Below are 25,914 nucleotides of genomic sequence, written 5' to 3' on the forward strand. Positions count from 1 at the left end.
CCTGTTTCCCAGCTACTTGGGAGGCTAAGGTGGGAGGACCACCTGAGCCTGGCAGGTGGAGGTTTCAGTGAGCCAACAAAGTGCCACTGCATGGCAGCCAGGGCGAAAGAGTGAGACTCTTTCTCAAAAGAAAAAAAAAGGACAAATGATCTGAACAGACATTTCTCAAACGAAGACACACAAACGACCGTATGTTTTTGTTGGTCAAAAACATATGAAAAAAGGTTCAGTATCACTAATCATTAGGGAAATGCAAATCAAAACCACAATGAGATATCATCTCACTCCAGTTAGAATGGCTATCATCAAAAAGCCAAAAAATACAAATGCTGGTGAGGATTCAGAGAAAAGGGAATCTTATGCACTGTTGATAGGGATGTAAACTAGTATAACCAGTATGGAGAAAAGTATGGAAGTTTCTAAAAAAAACTACAAAGCAAACTACCATATGATCCAGCAATCCCACAACTAGGCCTTTATCTAAAAGAAAGAATTAGATCGAAGAGACATCTGCACCCTGATTTGTTTTGGTCAAACTATTCACAATAAGCAAAATATAAAATCAACCTAAGTGTCCAACAACAGATGAAAGGCTAAAGAAAATGTGGTATACATACACAATGAAATATTATTCAGCCATAAAAAGAATGAAAACTTCTCATTTGTGGCAACGTGAATAAAACTGAAAGACATTACATTCAGTGAAATATGCCAGGAGCAGAAAGTTAAACACCACATGTTCTCACTCATATACAGAAGCTAAAAAAAAGTTGATTTCATAGAAGTAAAAAGTAGAACAGAGTATACTAGAGGCTGGGAAACATAGGGAAAAGCAGGGAATAGGGAGAAATTTGTTAAAGGATACACAAGAACTTCTCGTATTCAACAGAACTGTAGGATGAGTATAGTTCACAATAATATATTACATTTGATGTCTGAACAACACGGGAGTTAAGGTGCTGACTCCCATGTGGTCAAAATTAATGTATAATTATTGATTCCCCCAAAACTTAACTACTAATAGCCTATTGTTGACTAAAAAATCTTACAATTAGTACATATTTTATATGCTATATGCATGAAATACTATATTCTTACAATAAAGTATACTAGAAAATTACAGTATATACTGTATTGATCAACACTGTAGTTTATATAATCTGTTTACACGATGAACTGTCTGTCTGAAATGGTGGGTAACCATGGCTGCAGACCTCAATCTATGGTAAACATTAAACAATTTCATTTTTTCTTGTACTGTAATAACTCTTCTCTGCCTCTTGGGAGAACTTCCAGGAAAACTACAAACCAAAATCTCTCATGAAAACAGATGCAAAAATCTTCAACAATATATTAGTAAATCAAATCCAATAATATATACAAAGAATTATACACTAGTGGCACTTTGTTTGGGTCCCATGATGTTATTCCAAGTTTGTGCTATTGTACTAAACATAATGAAAAATACATGAAAACCGTGAAGAGATCACTTTTTACTGCCATACCCAATGTACTGAAGAGATGAACTGCTCTTGAGATGATTAGCATCACCTGACATTTTAAGTGGATAATCAGAATACTTAAGCTCACTGCAACAGCAACAGGAGGTGGCTGCAAAATTCTTGCAGTAGTACAGTATGTGCTATAGTTAACTGTATGGAGTTATGATTTGATGCTACATCTTTATATTTGTTTACATTTCTTGACTGCAAATGATGCCATGTATGGACTGTGAGTTTTTATAAATTTTAACTTTTCATAATAAATTTGTGTATATTTTATGGTAGTAAATTATTTTTTAAAAGACTAGTATTTACATGTATTTTATGTATTTATGACATAGTTAACCTTTGCTTAATTTTTGGAATATTTCTGGCTAGGCAGTTCATCCATGAGTTTTTTCAAAATGTCACAAATCTTCAAAAAATTTTCCAGTATATTTATTTTTTAAAAATCCATGTATAAGTGGACTGGTGAAGTTCAAACCCATGTTGTTCAAGTGTCAACTGTATACATTTTCAAACAACTAGAAGAGAGAATACTGAATGTTACTAGCACAAAGAAATGATAAATGTTTGAGATTATGGATATACTTATTACCCTGATCTGATCACTATAACTTGTATGTTCTGAAATTTGCAATGGAACAAATACATACAATTATTATGTGTTAATTAAAATATGCAAAAATGGAAATAATGGTTTGTTCAAAATAATGTCAACAATGTATTTGGTGACTATAGCTATGGATAAGTGAAATGAATGGCCACAATGTTATAAGGGATAAGGAAAGGGGAAACTGGGAATAGTCTGTTATAGAGTACTTGCAGGAAGCGGTATAGTGTTATTTGAATGAGGACTTGGATTAGCTGTAAATGTACATTGAAAACTCAAGGGCAATAACTAAAGAAAGTTTTAAAAAGTAAGTATAATTGATCTGCTAAGAGAAAAGAAAACATTGAATCATACAAATAGTTAAAACCAGAGAAGAGAGAAAAATAGAAGATAAATGCAATAACAGTAACAACAACAACAACAACAGAACAAGGGCAATGAATAGGAAACAGTAATATATATGGTAGATATTAATCCAGCAGTATCAGTAATCAGTTTAAATGTCAATGGTCTAAAGACATCGCTTAAAAGACAGGTGAATAGGAAACAGTAACACATATGGTAGATATTAATCCAACAGTATCAGTAATCAGTTTAAATGTCAATGGTCTAAATACAGCAATTAAAAGACAGGTGATCAAAGTGGATCCAAAAGCAAGACCCAACTATATGTTGTCTACAGGAAGCCCACTTTAAACATACAAAGACACAGATACATTAAAAGTAAAGGGATAGAGAAAGATATACCATGCTAACACTAATCAAGGGGAAGCAGGGTAGCTATATTAATTTCAGACTAAGAAGATTTCTGAGCAAGGAAAATTATTGGGTATTAAGAGAACCATTATATCAAGATAAAGAAGTCACAATCTGCCAAAACGCTCACAAGGGAAAATGTGATAATCTGACTAGACCTGTGTCTATTAATGAAATTGAATCAATAATTAATAACTTTCTAAAAGAGAAAACACCAGGCTCAGATGGGTTCACTGAAGAATTTTACTAAACATACAGGAAGAAATTAAGCCAATTCCACCATGTCTTCCAGAAAATAGCAAAAGGGATACTTGCTAACTGGTTCTATGAGGCCAGTACTACCTAATACCAGAGTCAGGCAACACATTACAAGAAAGGAAAACCACAATCCAAAATCTCTAATAAAAATAGATGCAAAAATCCTCAACAAGGGGAGCAAAATATTAGCAACAAAATATTAGTAAATCAAATCCAATAATGTATAAAAAGAATTATACACCATGACTAAGTGGGATTTATTACACGTATAAAAGGCTGATTCAACATTTGAAAATTGATTAATGTAATTAATCATAGTGAGAGAGTAAAGAAGTAAAAGCATATGATCCTATCAAAATATGTAAAATAAAAGAAAAAGAAAAACTTGACAGCTGTGCACAGTGGCTCACACTTGCAGTCCCAGAACTTGGCGAGGCCAAGGCAGGTGGATCACTTGAGGTCAGGAGTTTGTGACCAGCCTAGCCAACATTGTAAAATGCTTTTGTCTCTACTAAAAATACAAAAATTAGCTAGCTATGATGGCAGGCACCTGTAATCCCAGCCACTTGGGAGGCTGAAGCAGGAGACTTCAGCACTAAAAAGAAATAAGCTATCAAGCCATGAAAGACATGGAGGAACCTTATTACTAAATGAAAAAAGCCAATCTGAAAAGGCTTACATACTGCATAATTCCAACTATGTAACACTCTGGAAATGACAAAAACTAAACCATAGAGATACCGAAAGAATCAGTAGTTGGCAGGGTTGAGGGGAGGGAAGGCTTAATAAATAGAACATAGATGATTTTTAGGGCAGTGAAACTATAATGATAGATACATGTTATTATACACTTATCAAAATTGATAGGAGTATAATACCAAGAGTGAAGCCTGATGTTAGCTATGAACTTACTTATGAGTGATAGTGATATGTCAATGTAAGCTCATAGATTCTAACAAATATATCACTCTGATAAGGGATTTTGTTAGTGCAGGCGGTCGTATATAAGAAATCTCTGTATCTTCTGCAGTTTTGCTGTGAATCTAAAATTGCTCTACAAAATAAAGCCTTTATTATCAATGTGCAAAAATCACAAGCATTCCTGTACACCAATAACAGACTTAAAGAGAGCCAAATCAAGAACAAACTGCCATTCACAATTGCTACAAAGAGAATAAAATACCTAGGAATACAACTTACAAGGAACGTAAGGGACCTCTTCAAGGAGAACTACAAACCACTGCTCAATGAAGTAAGAGAGGACACAAACAGATGGAGAAACATTCCATGTTCATGCTTAGGAAGAATCAATATCGTGAAAATGGCCATACTGCCCAAAGTAATTTACAGATTCAATGCTATCCCCCTCAAGCTATCAATGACCTTCTTCACAGACAGAACTGGAAAAAACTACCTTAAACTTCATATGGAACCAAAAGAGAGCCCGTATAGCCAAGTCAATTCTAAGTAAAAAGAACACAGCAGGAGGCATCACACTACCAGACTTCAAACTATACTACAAGGCTACAGTAATCAAAACAGCATGGTACTGGTACCAAAACAGAGATATGGACCAATGGAACAGAACAGAGGCCTTGGAGGCAACACAACATATCTACAACCATATGATCTTTGATAAACCAGACAAAAACAAGCAATGGGGAAAGGATTCCCTGTTTAATAAATGGTGTTGGGAAAACTGGCTAGCTATGTGCAGAAAGCAGAAACTGGACCCCTTTTTGATACCTTACACTAAAATCAACTCCAGATGGATTAAAGACTTAAACATAAGAGCTAACACCATAAAAACCCTAGAAGAAAATCTAGGCAAAACCATTCAGGACATAGGAGTAGGCAAGGACTTCATGACCAAAACACCAAAAGCATTGGCAACAAAAGCCAAAATAGATAAATGGGACCTAATCAAACTCCACAGCTTCTGCACAGCAAAAGAAACAGTCACTGAGTGAATCAGCAACCAACAGAATGGGAAAAAATTTTTGCAGTTTACCCATCTGACAAAGGGCTGATAGTCAGAATTAACAAAGAACTAAAACAGATTTACAAGAAAAAAACAAACAAGCCCATTCAAAAGTGGGCAAAGGATATGAACAACAAACATATGAAAAAATGCTCATCACCACTGGTCATTAGAGAAATGCAAATCAAAACTACATTGAGATACCATCTCACACCAGTTAGAATGGCAATCATTAAAAAATCTGGAGACAACAGATGTTGGAGAGGATGTGGAGAAATAGGAACACTTTTACACTGCTGGTGGAGTGTAAATTAGTTCAACCATTGTGGAAGACAGTATGGTGATTCCTCAAGGACCTAGAAATAGAAATTCCATTTGACTCAGCAATCCCATTACTGGGTATATATCCAAAGGACTATAAATCATTCTTCTATAAGGACACATGCACACGAATGTTCACTGCAGCACAGTTTACAATAGGAAAAGCCTGGAACCAACCCAAATGCCCATCGATGATAGACTGGACAGGGAAAATGTGGCACATATACACCATGGAATATTATGCAGCAATCAAAAACGATGAGTTTGTGTCCTTTGTAGGGACATGGATGAACCTGGTGACCATCATTCTCAGCAAACTGACACAAGAACCGAAAATGAAATAGCACATGTTCTCACTCATAGGCGGGTGTTGAACAATGAGAACACATGGACACAGGGAGGGGAGCACTACACACTGGGGTCTGTTGGGGGGAATGGGGAGGGACAGTGGGGGGTGGGGAGTTGGGGAGAGATAGCATGGGGAGAAACACCAGATATAGGTGAAGGGGAGGAAGGCAGCAAATCACACTGCCATGTGTGTACCTATGCAACTATCTTGCATGTTCTTCACATGTACCCCAAAACCTAAAATGCAATTTAAAAAAAATTTTTTAAGCGTTTTTTTTTTTTTTTTTTTTGAGATGGAGTTTCGGTCTCGTTACCCAGGCCGCTGGAGTGCAATGACGCAATCTCGGCTCACCGCTACCTCCGCCTCCTGGGTTCAGGCAATTCTCCTGCCTCAGCCTCCCGAGTAGCTGGGATTACAGGCGCGCGCCACAACGCCCAGCTAATTTTTTTTGTATTTTTAGTAGAGACGGGGTTTCACACCATGTTGACCAGGATGGTCTCGATCTCTTGACCTCGTGATCCACCCGCCTCGGCCTCCCAAAGTGCTGGGATTACAGGCTTGAGCCACCGCGCCCGGCCAAAAAGCGTTTTTAAAAAAGGATATGCAAGATAAAGAAAACTGTGAAACATTATAGAGTGAAATGAAAAAGGACTAAGGAAAATGGAGTGATATACTATGTTCTTAGATTGTAATACTCAATACTGTGAAATTGTTAATTTTCCACAAACTAATTTACAGTTCCAGTGTACTCCTAATCAAAACTTCAGCATATTTCTGGTTGTCTTTCCACTTTGGACTTGACCAGATGATACTAATATTTATATGGAAATGCAAAGATCCAAGAATAAGAAAGACACTCTTGTATAATAGAAGAACAAGCAAACGCAACAAAAACAAAGAGGAATAGATGGGACTTAAACTAAAAAGCTTCTGCAGAGCAAAAGAAATAATCAGCAGAGTTAACAGACAATCCACAGAATGGAAGAAAATCATCATAATCTATACATCTAACAAATAATTAATATCCAGAATCTACAAAGAACTCAAACAAATCAGCAAGGAAAACCAGACAATCTCATAAAAAGTGGGCTAAGGACATAAATAGACAATTCTCAAAAGAAGATATGTAAATGGCCAACAAGCATATGGAAGAATGCCCAACATCACGAATGATCAGGGAAAATGCAAATCAAAACCACAATGTGATACCCCTCATTCCTGCAAGGATGGCCATAATTTAAAAAATAATGGATGTTGGTGTGGATGCGGTGAAAAGGAACACTTTTATACTGTTGGAGGGAATGTAAACTGGCACAACCACTATGGAAAACAGTGTGGAGATAAATTAAGAAGCTACAAGTATATCTACTGTTTGGTCTAGCAATCCCACTACTCGGTATCTACCCAGAGGAAAATAAGTCATTATATGAAAAAAGATACTTGCACATGTTTACAGCAGCACAATTTGCAATTTCGAAGATATGGAACCAGCACAAATGCTGATCAATCAAGGAGTGAATAAAGAAAATGTGGTGTATGTACACATACACAGCCATAAAAAGGAAGAAAATCACGGCATTCGCAGCAACCTGGATGGAATTGGAGACTATTACTTTATTTATCTATTTAGAGACAGAGTCTCACTCTGTAACCCAAGCTGAAATGCATGCAGTGGTGTGATCTCAGCTCACTGCAACCTTTGCCTCCAGAGCTCAAGCAATTCTTGCCTCAGCTTCCCAAGTAGCTGGGACTACAGGCATGCACCACCACACCTAGCTAATTTTTTTTGTATTTTCAGTTTCACCATGTTGTTCTGGGTGGTCTTGAACTCCTGAGCTCAGGCGATCCACCCACCTTGGCTTCCCAAAGTACGTGGATTACAGGCATGAGCCACCGTACCCAGCCTGGAGACTATTATTCTAAGTGAAGTAACTCACCGCACTTACTGGAATGTAAAAACAAACTTCCTATGTTCTCACTCATATATGGGGGCTATGCTATGAGGTCATAAAGGCATTAGAATATTACATTGGATTTTGGGGACTTGGGGGAAAGTGTGTGGATGGAAAGGGATAAAAGACTACACATTGGGTACAGTGTATACTACTCTGGTGATGTGTGCACCAAAATCTCAGAAATCAACACTAAAGAACTTATTCATGTAACTAAACACCACTTGCTTCCCCAAAAAACAGTTGAAATTAAAAAATTAAAGAAGAACAAAATGAAACACTATCAGACATCAAGATTAATTACAGACAAACACACTAATGGAACTGAATAGAGAGCCCAGAAACAGATTCAGATAAATGAATGTATTATTTATGGCAAGGGTGGCACTACAGAGCAACAGGGAAAAGGCCAGTCTTTTCAACAAGTGAAGAGCTGCATGAAAAAAATGTAAAATTTGACATTTCTTTAGACCACATGCACACATCAGTTGCATGTGGCTTGTATATCTAAATGTGAAAGGCATAATAAAGCTTCCAGATGGTAATATACAAGAATACCTTCATAATATTGGACTGTGAAAAGAGTTTTCACAAAGCAAAAACCACAAATCAAACTATATTAAAATTAAGAACTCATGTTCAGCAAAAGGCAGCATTAAGAGAATGAGAAGGTGGCTGGGCATGATGGCTCACATCTGTATTCCCAGAACTTTGGGAGGCTAAGGTGGGTGGATCACAAGGTCAGGAGTTTGAGACCAGCCTCACTAACATGGTGAAACCTTGTCTCTACTAAACATACAAAAAATTAGCTGGGTGTGGTGGTGGGCGCCTGTAATCCCAGCTTCTCAGGAGGCCGAAGCAGGAGAATTGCTTGAACCCAGGAGGCAGAGGTTGCAGTGAGCCAAGATTGTGCCACTGCACCCCAGCCTGGGCAACAGAGCAAGACTCCATCTCAATTAAAAAAAAAAAAAAAAAAAGAATGAATGAAATGGCAAACTAAAAACTGACTGCCAATTTGTCATACATAAGTTTCCAGGGATTTGTGTCTAGAATATATAAAGAACTCATACAAATCACTAAGAAAAACCCAGTACAGAAATGCCAAGTGATATGAACAAGTACACTACAAGATTTCCAAATGGCCTATAAACATGAGTAACTATAAACATGTTCAACTTCATTAGTCATCAGAAAAATATAAATTCACACCATGATGCAATAATATGTATCACATACCAAAATACATTTCTTTAAAACAACAATATAAAATGTTGCTGGGAATCTGGTGCAATGGAACGCTCAAACTCTGTTAATGGGACATAAACTGGCATAATCATTCTGGAAAACAATTTGTAATTTTCTTTTTAGGCATCTTCCCAACAGAAATATGTGCAAGTGTGCCCCTACATTTTTACACAAGATTGTTCATAGTACCATTACTTATAATAGTGCCAAACTGGAAACAACCTAACTGTTCATTGAATTGAACAGGTTAACTTCAATGTATTCTTGTAATGGAATACTGTAAAGCAGTCAAAACAAATGAGCCAGCCTCATGCTATGACATGGATGAATATCATGAGAGTAATGTTGAAGAAAAGAAGCCAGATAAAAGAATACATATTTGCTTTATATGTATGACTCATTTTATATATATATAAAGCAAATATGTATAGATACACAAATATGTGTATATGTATGACATATATATTCATACATATATACACACATAAATATGACTCATTATATATATGTCATATATATACACACATAAATATGACTCATTATATATATATGTCATATATATGTCAAACTAAACTGCAATGTTATAAGTGAGTATAGTCGTTACCTTTTTGGGGAGTAAGGAGGTGGTAACAGAGGAGTACAAGGGCTTCAAGGATGATGGGGAAATGATCTATTTCATCACCAGATCTTTTCTTTGTAAGAATTTGTTGAACTGTACATTAATATTCTGTGAACTTTTCTGTTATGTAAATTTTAAAAATTAAATAAACATCAATACACTCATAGGAGCCATTGTTATTAGTGAAATGCACAAGTAAAATCATGACTTAAGCAAAGAAAAATATAACCTTCTGTGAGAAGAAAAAGATTTGATTTTCCAGGGAGGTTTTAAAAATAAGTAAATTATGGTAAAAGCAAGCAACTTACAGGAGAAGATTGGCACATAGTAAAAAGGAAAATAGCAGCTTGTCCTTCTCAAATAGTGATCGGCATACGTTACAATATAAGTTGTATGTGAAGTGGTCATTTAAATATCGTAGACGCTTTTCCAAAATTTTGGATTTGTTACTAAAAGGTTAAAAAGAAAGAAAATGTATCATCAAAACTAGGAAAATATAAGCAATGCGAATTCACATATACACTTTTTATTTTATCAAAGTATCACTATTAAAAACATATACATGAGGGCATGTAAGACTGGTGAAATCTGAATAAGCTGTATGGGTTTAGCAGTGTCAGTTTCTTGGTCGTGATACTGTACTATAGGCAAGACGCTACCACTGGAGAAAGAGGATGAAGGGTACATGAAACCTCTGCACCTATTTTTCTGTGTGCAACTTCCTGTGAATCTATAAGTATTTCAAAATAAGAAGTTTCAAAATGTAGGGTATAATTCTCTGAGAAAGTAAAATATGGTTTATACCATCTGTCTATTTTCCAAATCCTAAATTTCTTATTCTGCCCCAAAGTGACTGTAAACAATTAGTCAATTTTTTTTAAAAACATGCCTATTAAGTCTCTATTAGTGTAAGGCTCTATGCTAGGGAGGACAATGTAAGAGACAAAGAATTATGAAATGTTTGCCTGCCCCAAAGAAGCATAAACTCTAGATAAAGATCTACATATTTAAAAATTGCATAAAAAGGCCAGGCACAGTACCTCCTGCCTGTAATCCTAGAACTTTGGGAGGCCGAAATGGGTGGATCACTTGAGGTCAAAAGTTTGAGACTAGCCTGGCCAACATGGTGAAACCCCATCTCTACTAAAATACAAAAATTAACTGGGCATGGTAGTACATGCCTATAATCCCAGCTACGAGGGAGGTTGATGCAGGAGAATCACTTGAACCCAGGACGCAGAGGTTGCAGTGAGCTGAGATGGCACCACTGCACTCCAGCCTAGGCAATGGAGTGAGCCTCCGTCTCAAAAAAAAAAAGAAAAATGCATGAAAAGTCAGAAAACATGTGGACAACTGTACTTACTGGGTGGAGTTATAACTAATATTTTTTACACTCACATATTCCAAAAAATGTTTACAATGAGCATATATTGCTTTCAATTTTTTCCAGTTCAATTTTAAAATATAATACCTATGGGAATATAAAATAATGTAGCCATTCTAAGAAACAGTTTGGTACTTTCTTTCTTTTTTGAGACAGAGCCTTGCCCTGTCACCCAGGCTGGAGTGCAGTGGCATGATCATAGCTCACTGCAACCTCTACCTCCTAGGCTCAAGGAATCTTCCCATCTCAGCCTCCCAAGTAGTTTGGACTACAGGTACATGGCACAAGCCCAGCTAGGTTTTGTGTTTTTTGTAGAGACAGTGTTTCACCATGTTGCCCAGGCTGTCACTTTCTTAAAAAAAAAAAAAAGAAAAACAAAACAAAAAAACTGAAGAGCTTCTGTACAGCAAAAACAAACTATCAACAGAGTAAACAGCCTACACAATGGAGAAAATATTTTCAAACTGTGCATCTGACAAGGATCTAATCTCCAAAATATGTAAGGAACTTAACAAGCATAAAACAACCTCATTAAAAAGTAGGCAAAGGCCATAGGCACATCAAAAGAAGACATACACAGGGCCAAAAAGCATATGAAAAAATGCTCAATATCATTAATCATTAGAGAAATGCAAATCAAAACCACAGTAAATCACCATCTCACACCAGTCAGAATGGCTATAGTTAAAAAGTCAAAAAAAATAACAGATGCTGGCAAAGTCGTGGAGCAAAGGCAACACTTATACAGTGCTGGTGGGAATGTAAATTAGTTCACTGGGGAAGGCAGTTTGCAGACTTCTCAAAGAACTTAAAACAGAACTACCATTTTACCCAGCAATCCATTACTGGGTATATACCCAAAGGAACATAAATTGTTCTACCATAAAAACATCCACATGTCTGTTCATCACAGCACTATTCACAATAGCAAAGACATGGAATCAACCTAGATGCCCGTCAATCATAGACTAGATAAAGCTAATGTAGTACAGATGTGCCATGGAATACAAGACAGCCACCAAAAAGAATGAACTCATGTCCTTTGTAGCAGCATGGATGGAGATGGAGACCATTATCCTAAGTGAACTAATAATGTGGAACAGAAAACCAAATACCCCACGTTCTCATAACATTGAGTACACATGGACACAAGGAAGGAACAAAAGGTGGAGAGGGGGAGGATGGTGAGGTTTAAAAAACTACCTATAGGGGGCTGGGTGCAGTGGCTCACGCCTGTTATCCCAGCACTTTGGGAGGCTGAGGCAGGTGGATCATGAGGTCAAGAATTTGAGACCATCCTAGCCAAAATAGTGAAACCCCGTCTCTACTAAAGTACAAAAAAAAAAAAAAAATAGCTGGGTGTGATGGCACATGCCTGTAGTCCCAGCTACTCTGGAGGCTGAGGCAGGAGAATTTCTTGAACACCGGAGGCGGATGTTGCAATGAGCCGAAATTGCGCCACTGCACTCCAGCCTCACGCCTGGCGACAGACCAAGACTCTGTCTCAAAACAAAACAAAGCAAAACAACTACCTACAGGTACTGTGCTTATTACCTGGGTGACAAAAATCATCTGTATACTAATCCTCTGTGACATGTAATTTACCTATATAACAAACCTGCACATGTACCCCTGAACCTAAAAGTTTAAAAAGAGAGTCCTCAGTAAACCATGTGTCTTGTTTGCTTAAAAAAAAAAAAAGAAGAAAATCTGAACAAACTACTACATAATCCAGCAATTGCATTCCTGTGTATTTATCTCAAAGAAATAAAAAATTCTATTCACAAATACATGTACATGAATGTTTATAGCAGTTTTATTCATTGTAACCCCAAACTGGAAATAATTCAGAGGTCCTTCAACAGATAAATGATTGAACAGATTTTAATCTGTGGTAAATTCATGCTATGAAATATTTCTCAGCCTTCAAAAAGAGCCAAATATTTAAACACACAGCAACTTGAATGAATCCCTGGAGAATTATAATGAGTAAAAAAAAGCCAATCTCAAAAAGTTACATGCCATATGCTTCCATTTATGTAAAATTTTTTAACTAACAGAAGTATAGAAATGGAGACCAGGTTAGGGGTTGCCAAGGGTTACGGAAGGGGTAAGGATGGGAAGGAAGTGGGTACACAGGCTAATAAAGGGCAACACAGGGATCCTCGTGGTGGTGGAAATGTTCTGTATCTTGACTGTATTAACGTCATTATCATGGTTGTGATAATTGTTCTACAGGTTTTCAACATGTCACCATTGGGGCAACTGGGTAAAAGGTACATAAGATCTTTATTATTTCTCATAATCACATGTGAATCTACACTTAACTCAAAACTAAAAATTTGAGTTTTAAGAAGTAATACATAGGACCATGGGAATGGGATGGAAGGGTTGAGGGTAGTGACACTTCTCTGAGTAGATCTTTTTGTACAGGGTTGAATTTTGAAGTCACTAATGCTTTATGTACTCAAACATACAATACAATTAAACTCAACAAGGACGAAGAAAAACCCTAAAATGAAACATAAAAGTAAACAAATGAGCCTAACTATATTTCACGTGAATAACATCACATGTTGAAGGGGGATTAAGTAACCCAAGTAACTTTTGAATGCGGCATTTTATGCCCAATATTTTTTTAAACTAAGTTTGTGTGTGAATATATGCAATCAATTCTCTTGGGTATATAGCCGGGAGTGGAAATGCTGGGTCATATGGCAATCTAGGTTTAGTATTTTGAAGAACTTCCAAAGTGGCCATATTATTTTAAAATCCCACCAGCAGGAGGGCTCCAATTATTTCACATCCTCACCAAAACTTGAGATTGACGTTTTTATGTCAATTCTTTAACTTGAATTTTCTTCACCATATGGGTTGTATAAATTCAAATTCCAAATTCCAACTGAGAAGGAATCTGGAATTTCAATCACTCAGCAGAGATTATTCTACCAATAGCCAATGTCAAAATTTCTTATAGCACACACGATTGGCTCAAGTCATATTTTAAATTTTCTTAACAGGTACAACAGTTACTAAATACCAGACATTGTTATAAACACTTTACAAATATCATCTCACTTAATTGTCATAAAAACCCTAAAAGGTCAGTACTATTATCCCAACTTTATAGATAAGAAAAATTGAGGCAATTACCTCACATTAACGGACTTGCCGATAGGCATGCAGCTAGTATGTGGCAAAACTGAGATGTAATCCCCAACTCCAGTGTGACTCCAAAATTTGCATGCATTAATTGATTAAAGTGAGAATATCTAGAAAACCATTAGAAATGTGGGGTCAGAGCCCAGGCTCAGGGACCCATACCTGTAATCTAAGCACTTCACGAGGCCAAGGCAGGTGGATCATGAAGTCAGGAGTTCAAGACCAGCCTGACCAACATGGTGAAATCCTGCCTCCAATAAAAATACAAAAATTAGCTGGGTGTGGTACTGCGTGCCTATACTCAAGAGGCTGAGGCAGGAGAATTGCTTGAACCTGGGAAGCCGAGGTTGCAATGAGCTGAGATAGCACCATTGTACTCCAGCCTGGGCAACAGAGAGTAACTCCATCTCAAAAAAACAAAAAAAAAGAAAAATAAATGTGGGGCCAGGTGTAGTGGCTCATTCCTGTAATCTCAGCACTTAGGGAGGATAAGTCGGGCAGATTTCTTGAGTCCAGGAGTTCAAGACCAGCCTGGGCAACTTGGTGAAACCCAATCTCTTCAAAAAATAATACAAAATTTAGCCAAGCATAGTGGTGCACACCTGAAGTCCCAGCTATTCTGAAGGCTGAGGTGGGTGGATCACCTGATCCCAGGAGGTTGAGGCTGCAGTGAGCTGTGATTGTGCCACTGCACTCTAGCCTAGGTGACAGTGAGACCTTGTTTCAAAAAAACAATCAAATAAAACAAAGAAAAAAAGAGACTTGGGACTGAAGCCATTTAGAGACCTCAAGCCTGAAGAAAGATACACTAGAGTTGCTCAAAAATAAGTCATGTGCCTGCCTCAATGAAATATTTAAAAGAGAGAAGAAAAAAAATACTAAAGTTAATCCCTCTATGCCTAAATCTTAAGTAGGAATGAAATAACAACTTAAAATGGAAAGATAATACTTGATTATCTTTCAAGTATCGTTTTTTCTTTCACTTTTCCATTTTTTTTTTTTTTTTTTTTGAGACAGTCTTGCTCTGTTGCCCAGGCTGGAGTGCAGTAGTGCCATCTTGGCTCAACCTCCACCTACTGAGCTCAAGTGATTTTCCTGCCTCAGTCTCCCCAGTAGCTGAGATTACAAGTGCCCACCACCATGCCCGGCTAATTTTTGTACTTTTAGGTGATATGGGGTTTCATCATGTTGGCCAGGCTGACCTCGAACACCTGACCTCAAGTGATCTGCCCGACTTGGCCCCCAAAGTGCTGAGATTACAGGCATGAGCCACTGTGCTCAGCCACTTTTCAACATTTTTAATGTTCTATAATGAATATACGTAAGTAAAAAAAGTTACATTTTTTAAATGGAAAGGACTGTGAAAATCCAACCTCAGAAAGATGAATAATGTGAGAGAAGCTTACCTGTCATGAATTGAGTTGATATAAAGGTTCACAAACCAGATGAGAGAGTACTGATACATGGGATCAATATTAGCCAGGTCTGCAATGCTGAAGAACAGTACTGATGAGTGTTTGGCGATGGGTCTATAACCTTCTCGAGACTCTGCTATCTTCCGTTCTGTTTTTTCTGCAATCTAGGAGAACAGAAAAATCAAGATTAAGAAATAGGAAAAGTATTTTAATTATGTACTTTTCATATAATGAAGTTTATATATTTTTTAAAAATCTCAATGCAATGATAACATTATTTGAATTTAAATATGGTTTACAAGAGAGGGCTTTATCATACTAAAAGTCAGAAATAAAGAAAACAAAAGGGGATGAAGGAAAGAACTAAGGATGGAGGAAAGGGGAAGGAGAGAGAGGAGGAACAAATGAAAAAAGAAAAAACAAGTTTCAACTTTAGATTAATAGTATCATCTGCTACTGGCCATCTCTTTCTTATTTGAGACATACCAAATAAGAGAACTTTGCTTATTCTTTGCCTGACTCTGACCTGTGTCTATTGCAGTCATTCACCCGCTTTCACTTTAACAGGTCAGAGTCAAAGAGGGAGAGAGGACTAGAAAGCAAGTGTACTTGTGTGTATATTTAAGGTGTTAACTCATGTACTGGAACCCAGCAATCTGGCAAAGTAGGTATTCAAAACTATTTATTAATGAGTGGTTTTATAAACAAGGATGCTTTTTTTTCAACTAGCTTCTCACATGTTTAACTTTCTAATTTAATAGGGCTGTAGATATTCAACCCCCAAATAAAAATGCTCTCCAAGATAATAGCTCTTCAACTCAGTCTGATAGGTTGACATTCTATAGAAAAAATGTTTCAAGCACTATTCCAACTCCCTCTTCCTTCTTTGGTAATGGTATCCACAGACTCTGATGAATGGTATGCCTATGTAGTCATGTTTATATCAAATCCTGCTTGTTGCTAATTTAATCAAGAGGCAGGGATAGAGCCAGATCCAAGATAAGGTAATCAAAAATTTCCCTGGAGAATTAAAACTTCGGGAGCCTCAGAAACTGAAGTTAGATGGCATTGGCCTTAGGAGTAAAAGGTAGCGGGACTTTTTCTACATGTTGGTTTTAATGCTATGTGAGTATATGAAGAAAGAGATACACAAGTCTTAAAAGAAACTGGTCTTCAGATGGAGTAGAGAGAAGCACAGAATGACACACTGCCCCAGAGGTAGGGGAAGAGACACAGAGCATAGAAACTTAATGCCTTCCATTTATCCTCGAGGTCTGGATATATGTCTTATTATTGGGAAAATAAGTGATTGCCTTGTATCTTTTTCATTTTAGCTAATTTGAGTGAGTCCCTGTTCCTTGCAAACAAACTTTCCCCCAAATTATACTGTATAACCACAGATGAACCAAAGGTAAGTTTGGAATCTCAGTCCTGACTGTAAATAAGTAAAACAAAGTTATCAACGATGGTAATTAATGACACTTTACATAAGAAAGCATTATTTTAGCATTCTCATTTAAACCTTTTACTTTTTAAACTTTGATTTTCAATTCAAATGCCATTTTGCAACAGCAAGCAGAAACAAACAACAAATAGTATATTTATTTATTTATTTGAGAGGGAGTCTTGCTCTGTCACCCAAGCTGGAGTTCAGTGGCATGATCTCAGCTCACTGCAACCTCCACCTCCTGCCTCAGCCTCCGGAGTGGCTGAGATTACAGGCATCTGCCACCACTTCTGGCTAATTTTTGTATTTTAGTAGAGACAGGGTTTCACCATGTTGGTTAGGCTGGTCTCAAACTCTTGACTTCAGGTGACCTAACCTGCTTCGACCTCTCAAAGTGCTGGTATTACAGACGTGAACCACAGCACTGGGCCATAATTTTTAAACATTAAATAATAACTTAATTCATATTTAATGGCTTGATCTATGTATACTTATAAACAGTGTTTGCTAAACCTGAATCCTTAGCATGAAATGCTAGGCTTAAGAAATATAAATACATTTTAAAAATCTCTTACCATTAATGGCCTAAAGTCAAAGAAAAGGTATTTTCTAAGAAATAAAGACTGAGTACATGTTAAGATGTTAAAAGAGGACAACTTGTTACTTTTAAAATTTTCTGGTCTGTGATACTTATATATATAATACTTTCCAAAAATATAAAAGACTAAACTTCAGTCAGGAAACCATTAGAGTGGCAGTAGGGGTAAACTCTGAAATCTCTAGAATAAACTCTCAAAGTTTTGTGTTTGTTTAATCTTGTGGATTTAGGGAAAAAGGAAAAGCAGATTTTGGTTATGTTGGAAAGCCTTCCTTGAAGATGTTTTTTCTTACGTTAGGTGGGTGGATAATGGTAGAATAGAAGTCAGGGTAGATATAGAGTATGTTTTAGCTCAAACTATATAATGAATTTAAAACTGTGTTTGCAATGATCAATGGGATTCAGTCAGAAAGATACTATGATTTATTACATTTATCTCATTGTAAGATAAAGTACTTGAACCAATACATTGTTATATCTCCCTTTCTCTTCAAGTCTTAATAGAAAATAGGCCAATAAGTGTTTCCTACCCTCTCTCCCCTTTGAAAACTAGTTTGGTGAGGGAACAAGTAGCAGCTTGTTCTGCTCTGATGGACAGGTATTGGGAAAGGAGGCACTACAGAGTATCTCAGCCATAGTCCCAGACTAGGGGCTGCCAAAGAATATTACCCTAAGACCTGACTCCTTTGGCTCTCCTAAGATGAAAAACATAAAACACCAAACAGTACAAGTGACAAGAGTGAGGACCATCACATTCATGCAAAATAAATCTATCCAAAGGGGAAGGAAGGGTGCGTAGACCTTTAGAAAGTCCTCTGTCCCCAGCGCAAGGGTGTATTTTGGGGTGGGAGCAGTGCAGAGATGCTGAGTGACTAGTGCAATCTCTGTTCAGGTTTCTTTTTATTTTTTAATTACCCTAAAGTGAAGGAGCACTTAACTCATTGGTTGGGCCAAGGAAAACCAAAAGGTCTGAAGATCAGTAACGTTAGCTTACAGAAGTCATTCTGTAATACCATTTAATTGTGTAAACTTGAGCCTCAGCCAACTTTTCTGGGACCTATTTTTCTCAACTATAAAGTGCAGAAAATAAATGCTTGCTAAGGCCTTTTCTGCTTATAACATTGTATTATTCCATAAAAAGAATATCATTCGGGGTTGGGCACGGTAACTCATGCCTGTAATCCCTGCAGTTTGGGAGGCCAAGGGGGGTGGATCACCTGAGGTCAGAAGTTCAAGACCAACCTGGCCAACGTGATAAAACCCCATCTCTACTAAAAATACAAAAAATTAGCCAGGCATGGTGGTGGGTGCCTCTAATCCCAGCTACTCGGGAGGCCTGAGGCAGGAGAATCACTCGAACCTAGGAAGCGGAGGTTGGAGTGAGCTGAGATCACACCACTGCACTCCAGCCTGGGTGACTTTGTCTCAGAAATTTGAGAGGCCGAGGCCAGGTGGGCAGATCAGAGGTCAGGAAATCAAGACCATCCTGGCTAACATGGTAAAACTCCATCTCTACTAAAAAAAAAAAATATTAGCCAAGCATGTGGCACATGCTTGTAGTCCCAGCTACTGGGGAGGCTGAGGCAGGGGAATCACTTGAACTGGGAGGCAGAAATTGCAGTGAGCTGAGATTGCACCACTGCACTCCAGCCTGGAGACAGAGCAAGACTTCATCTAAAAAATAATAATAATAATAATAATCATCATCATCATCATTCAGCTGAGTTAGATGAATTTGCAATAAATGCATTATTGGCTATAGACTACTTGCCTCTCTTCTTCCACCTGCCACCCTCAACTCTCATACCTGTCTTCCTGACAAATGACATGATAATGTTGGAATTAATGTCTAGGAATCTCTATTTACTCCTTGAACCCCTTATTGTTCAATCTACCAGCAACTAACTGCATCAAGAACTCCAATCAGGAATAGAGATAAGAGAAGCTCTCAAATTCAAGTATTCAGAGAAGAGTCAATAAAAACTTGAATGAACCCAAGTAGCCTACCTTACTTATCCAATAATAATAAATATATTTTAGAGCATTCATTCTAAATTCATTTCTTCTGCATATAGATACCATATAGATCAGACCAGGTTTTAAATAATGGTAAGATATTCTCTTACAAGCTTAAATTTATGTTTGGGTATTTTATCATTATCTTTTTCCTTTCCAGCAAGCCTACTCCAGCACCTTCCTTGGGGACTGGAAGCAAATCAGAATCTTAAGAATCAAAGGATTTCTAGGATTCCTTTTTCACCTGTTGTTTCTTTGTTATCTCATTGGACATCATTTTGGCAGAGTCTAAGACTTTAATTGCACTTTCATCTTCTAAAATGTTTCCTTCTGATGATGATAATGTTTCTAAAATTTTTGTCTCTATCTCTTTCAGCTGTTTCTTGTTCGCTGCAGACTGAAGAATAAGGGCATTTCGTTCCTCTTCTAATTCTGGTCTAAAAGGATAGAAACATTTAGTCCAAATTTATAGTCTTACCTAAATTTATATCTGAGTACTACATATTACAAATTTGTAAACCTTTAATACACACTAAGGTGATTAATTGCTTTAATTTAAAGGAAAAATACTTTCACACACATAACTGAGAAGTTCAAGCAAAAAAAAGCATTAATTGTATACATGTGAAATGTGGCAATAACATGTGCTACAGTAAGTCTAAGAATACATTAGATTGATTCATATGGCATAGCTGCTATGTGAGAGTAAGAACTGGAGAAGACACTCAAAGTATGGACTTCTTATCTATTTCTTGATTTTGTCACCATGAAGTCTCATTTTCATCATATTTTCTATAGTAGCAAACATTGAGAGGATGACTGGTCATAAAACTGGCTCTTTAAGTGAAAGGCAAAATTGGTACTTATGTCAAAACACTTATGTCAAACAAAAATGGGATGAAACTTCAAAATAACACAGTCTACCATGGAATAGCACATGTTATGACATGGTTCTGTACTGGACACTCTACAAGTGGGATTTAAATATTGGAAGAAACACCTCATGGTTACATATTTTCACTTTTAATTTGATTTCATTTACTAGACCACTTGATAATGTTACATTGAGTTTCAAGTGAAATCAGATTTCCTTCCAGAAGCAATTCTTCACTAGTAGCCCTTCCAGGTATCATAATGTTTTTCCTCATTAAAAAAAAAAAGAATACATACAGTTTATGGTTTTACATTTTAGTCTTTAATCCATCTTATAGGCATGGGCAAAGATTTCATGACAAAAACATCAAAAGCAATTGCAACAAAAGCACAAATTGATAAATGGGATCTAATTAAACTAATGAGTTTCTACATAGCAAAAGAAACTATCAGAATGTACAGACAATCTACAGAATGGGAGAAAAATTTTGCAATCTATCCATCTGACAAAGGTCTATATCCAGAATAGACAAAGAACTTCAACAAATTTACAAGAAAGAAACAACCCCATTAAAAAGTGGGCAAAGGACACTTCTCAAAAGAAGATATTTATGCAGCCAACAAACATATGAAAACAAGCTCAACATCACTGATCATTACAGAAATGTAATTCAAAACCACAGTGAGACACTATCTTATGCCAGTCAGAATGGCGATTATTAAAAAGTCAAGAAACAACAGATGCTGGTGAGGCTGCAGAGAAATAGAAATGGTTTTACATGGTTGGTGGAAATATAAATTATTTCAACCATTGTGGAAGACAGTGTGGTGATTCCTCAAAGACCTAGAACCAGACATACCATATGACACAGGAATCTCATTACCAAGTATATACCAAAGGAATATAAATCACTCTATTATAAAGGTACATGCACATGTATGTTCACTGCAGCACTGTTCACAATAGCAAAGACATGGAATCAACCTAAGTGCCCATCAATTATAGACTGGATAAAGAAAATGTGGTACATATATACCATGGAATACTCTGTAGCCATAAAATGGAACAAGATTGGCTGGGTGTGGTGGCTCATGCCTGTAATCCCAGCACTTTGGGAGGCTGAGGTGGGCAGATCACCTGAGGTTGGGAGCTCAAGACCAGCCTGACCAACATGGGAAAACCCTATCTCTATTAAAAATACAGAAATTTAGCCGGGTGTGGTGGTCCATGCCTGTCATCCCAGCTACTCGGGAGGCTGAGGCAGGAGAATCACTTGAACCCAGGAGACGGCGGTTGCAGTGAGCTGAGAGGCAACATTGCACTCAAGCCTGGGCAACAAGAGCAAAACTCCATCTCAAAAACAAAAAACAAACAAACAAAACAAAAACAAGATCATGTCCTTTGCAGAGAAATGGAAGCCATTACCATCAGCAAGCTAACACAAAAACAGAAAACCAAACACTGCATGTTCTTACTTGTAAGTGGGAGCTGAAAATGTGAACACATAGATGCAGGATAGGGAACAACACACACTGGGGCTTGTTGCAGGAAATGGGGGAAGGAGAGCATCAGGACAAATAGTTAACGCATGCTGGGCTTTTACCTATGTAACAAACCTGCACCTCCTGCACATGTACCCTGGAACTTAAAAAAAAAATCAAACACATATACTGAAAACAATAAAAATTACCCATCATCTTACCACCACAGAGATAATTACTTTAACATTGGGGTGTATTCCTTCCCAATCTTTTTTTACTCTTTTTATGTATGTAGATAAACATCCATCTTTTTTAAACAAAATATTACCTATTCTGCATATAGTTTTACATGCTTTTTCCTTCTTTTACTAAGCATTTTATTATTAATATCCTGTATATACATAAAAATGAATGTATTTCTGTTTATGTTCATAGCATGGACTCCTAGCGGTGAAATTTCTGGCTCATTCAGATACAAGTCAGAAGTCATGGTGTCAGAGGCATTTGAGCCAGAGCAACTCCATCTTGAGTAGGGGCTGGGAAAAATGAGATTAAAACCTACTGGACTGCATTCCCAAATGGCTGGGCATTCTAAGTCATAGGATGAGATAGGATCAATATAAGATACAGGTCATAAAGATCTTGCTGATAAAACAGGTTACAGTTAAAGAAGCTGGCTAAATCCCACCAAAACCAAGATGGCCGCAAAAGTGACCTCTGGTTGTCCTCACTGCTATACCCTACCAGTGCCGTGACAGTTTAAAAATGCCATCACAATGTCAAAAATTTACCCTATATGATCTAAAATGAGGAGGCATAAATAATCCACCCCTTGTTTAGCATATAATCAAGAAATAACCATCAAAATGGACAACCAGCAGCCCTTGGGGCTGCTCTGTCTATGGAGTAGCCATTTTTTTATTCCTTTACTTTCTTAATAAATTTGTTTTCACTTTACTCCCTGGACTCACCCTGAATTATTTCTTGCACGAGATCCAAAAACCCTTTCTTGGGTTCTTGATCAGAATCTCTTTCCTGTAACAATGGCATGTTAACCTGAACCCAGGTGCCCGTACTAAAACTACCCAATATATGATGGTTGGCTTATAACTTACTTATAACAGATGGCTATTTTAGAGGACTGTGTGATTATTATGGTAACAAAATATAAATTTGACAACGTTTTAAGATATTCACAAAACAAGAATAGTAATGGTGTACAAATTCCTCTTTAAATCATCTAGAAGCATCTAAGAAAATACATACCTCTCCTTTGCAACAACAATACCTAGTAATTGATCTTCAAGTCCTTCTGGAGTGATCATGAAATTCAGCAAAGACACTTTTGTAGCCAGCTCTGGCATATAGTGTGGATTTCTCAGTTTCGTGGTGATATAAAATTTGAAATCAAAGGAATACTCAATAATGACCTCACCAAGTCTGATGCAATCAATGCCACCTAGATTTCAGAAAACAAATTCCTAACAAGTGAGTCAGTTACATAGCCCCTCACCCTATGTACTTTTATGGCCTTGCCTAGGTTACAAATAAAGGATCCTAGAGCAATTTAAAACAGAAAACAGGGCAGGGCTTAGTGGCTCATGCCTACAATCCTAACACTTTGGGAGGCCAAGGCAGGCAGATCACTTGTGGTGAGGCGTTTGACACCAGCCTGGCCAACATGGTGAAACCCCATTTCTATTAAAAATACTTAAAAAAATTAGCTGGGTGTCATAGTGGCACATGTCTGTAATACCAGCTACTTTGGAGGCTGAGGAACAAGAATCACTTGAACTCAGGAGGCAGACATTGAAGTGAGCTGAGACTTTATCACTGCACTTCAGCCTGGGAGACAGAGCAAGACTTTTTCTCAAAATGATAACAACATATAGAAAACAGGAGTGGCAAAAGTCACAGACACAACAGCAAGTAAGCAGTTATACAGCAGGACTCTCTCTGGATTAATAAAGGACATTTTCTCTAGCTGTCATAGAGCTTTGTAAATGAAGATTTCTTTTGAGCTTTCTTCATCAATTTTCAATCACGATTCTAAAATATGTGTAAATGACTAAAGCTCTTAAACATAAAAGTACTTGGCAGAGACAAATTTTTATAAACAGAAAGATAAAAACAACTCAGGCCCACATGCACCATCACTATTCATGGTGGCTCATTCCTGTAATCCCAGCACTTTGGGAGGCTGAGGGAGGAGGATCACTTGAGGCCTGAAGTTTGCCACGACTATTCATAACAATAGATTTTTTGTGGTCAAAGGTCACAAGATAAAGGAATTTTAAGCTGGCTTCAACTTCTTTATGTTCTCTATAGAACAGCAATCTAGATAACAGTGGTTAAGGCAATGAAGGGAGGGCAAGTTATTTATCTTAGAATACCTGGCTAAGGTTCATTCCCAATAGCTTGTTCCAAATTTCCTTTCATGCATAACAATGACCCAGAAGTTCTGAGTTATTAACATTATTATTAAATTTATGTAGTAAGGCCTCTTTCATGCCTCAAGGATAATTCAATCATCTTTCAGATTAATAGTAATTGCTTTATACCTTGTTTAAAAGTTTGTCTAAGCAGTAAAGGCTCCAAAGATGGATCCAGTTCTTCACCAACATTTTCTAATAGAAGTGGATTTCCAAACTGAATACAGTTTTCCAATGTTCTCATATAGTCTGAATCTGACAGCTTAATAACACTAAGCTGATTTTCTTTCTCAGAGTTTTTGATCCATTTATTGGCTTGACCCTGGGGGTCAATCATTAAAGGCCTAGAATATAATAAGAAAAATTCTGAGAGGAAGACATAAACATTGAGATTTATTTAAAATTATATAATTTAAACAATAAACATCACCATCAATCTGTACAAATATGAAGTATTTCACATATATTATCAAGATTACTCTTTACAAAAGTCCTATGAGAAAAAAGTTAAAAGGAGTTTTTTTTTCTTATGTATTTTTCAAATGAAGAAATTCAGTCTCAGGAAGTACTGTGCCCCAGGTTCAGCTAGTTCAGTGTTAGAAGTAGTAGAACCTTGTGAATCTATGAGCTCTGTTCTTCCCAATATAATATACTGTCTTCATGGTAACTTTAGCAATGTGACATCTGTTAACATAATATGAAAATAATACCATAAAATATTTGATAATAATTTAAAACAAGAGATCCACTAACATATAAGGGATTTCCTCAGATTATGAGTAGAATTATAAATGGTGTCCAAGTTTAGGGGTGGTGTATATTTGAGATCTATTTAGGATTTTTTCTGAGTTAGTAAAGACTTTGTGTTCAAAAATATATGATTCACGCCTCAGATGTGTAAAATAGGATGTGCCTTTCTCTTCCTCATGGATGATCTGACTGTCCTAGGTTCCTCTTGTGTTCAGTGCAGTACATTAAATTTTCTTTTAAAAATACAGCACAAAAAAGGAAGTTTTTGTCCTGTATCACTTCAGCTTTCCCATTCTCTTTTATTCCAACAGCTTCTAGGGCTAAAAAATCCCCTTTTCCTATGAATAAACTCTTTAATTTACTCCCAGATAACTGTGTTCTTTTAGTTTCCTTCTTTCCCCAAAGACAAAACTAGCTGACTGGATATTTTCTTTCCTGGCTCTAATTGTGCTTAAATCCTACTTAAAGTACAAAAAGGTCCAGACGGTACTTGAAATCTACTTTTCCTACCACAGCAAAGAAAGCAAGGGGATTCTGCAAACAAGAAAGTCACTTTTTCATACAAGTTACCTAGTAATTAGACTAGTAGATGCTTTTAGTACCTTTCAAGCCCCTGTTTAAAGAGACATTATTTTCTTCCTTTCATGTCCTTATTATTGGAAAAATGGAGTATATGTTCATTCCCTCGCAAAATGTTAACAACACCTATAAATTAACATTCTAATGTTAATAAATGTTCTTGGTAATGCCTAAATGTTC

General features: G+C 36.9%; 1 protein-coding gene across 11 annotated transcripts in view; it reads right to left on the minus strand.

Moving 5' to 3' along the window:
• DNAH12 (dynein axonemal heavy chain 12) overlaps positions 1–25,914 on the minus strand; it is a 346,345-nt gene that overhangs the window by 95,546 nt on the left and 224,885 nt on the right. For all 11 annotated transcript variants that reach the window (XM_078351228.1, XM_078351230.1, XM_078351232.1 and 8 more), the window contains 5 exons: positions 24,535–24,749; positions 23,240–23,432; positions 19,863–20,055; positions 15,549–15,721; positions 9,905–10,045 (listed from right to left, as the gene is read on the minus strand). In XM_078351228.1, the coding sequence (XP_078207354.1) occupies positions 9,905–10,045; positions 15,549–15,721; positions 19,863–20,055; positions 23,240–23,432; positions 24,535–24,749 (915 nt within the window). The remainder of the gene's footprint in view (positions 1–9,904; positions 10,046–15,548; positions 15,722–19,862; positions 20,056–23,239; positions 23,433–24,534; positions 24,750–25,914) is intronic.

Source organism: Callithrix jacchus, chromosome 15 (genome assembly GCF_049354715.1).
Source record: "Callithrix jacchus isolate 240 chromosome 15, calJac240_pri, whole genome shotgun sequence".
NCBI lineage: Eukaryota > Metazoa > Chordata > Mammalia > Primates > Cebidae > Callithrix > Callithrix jacchus.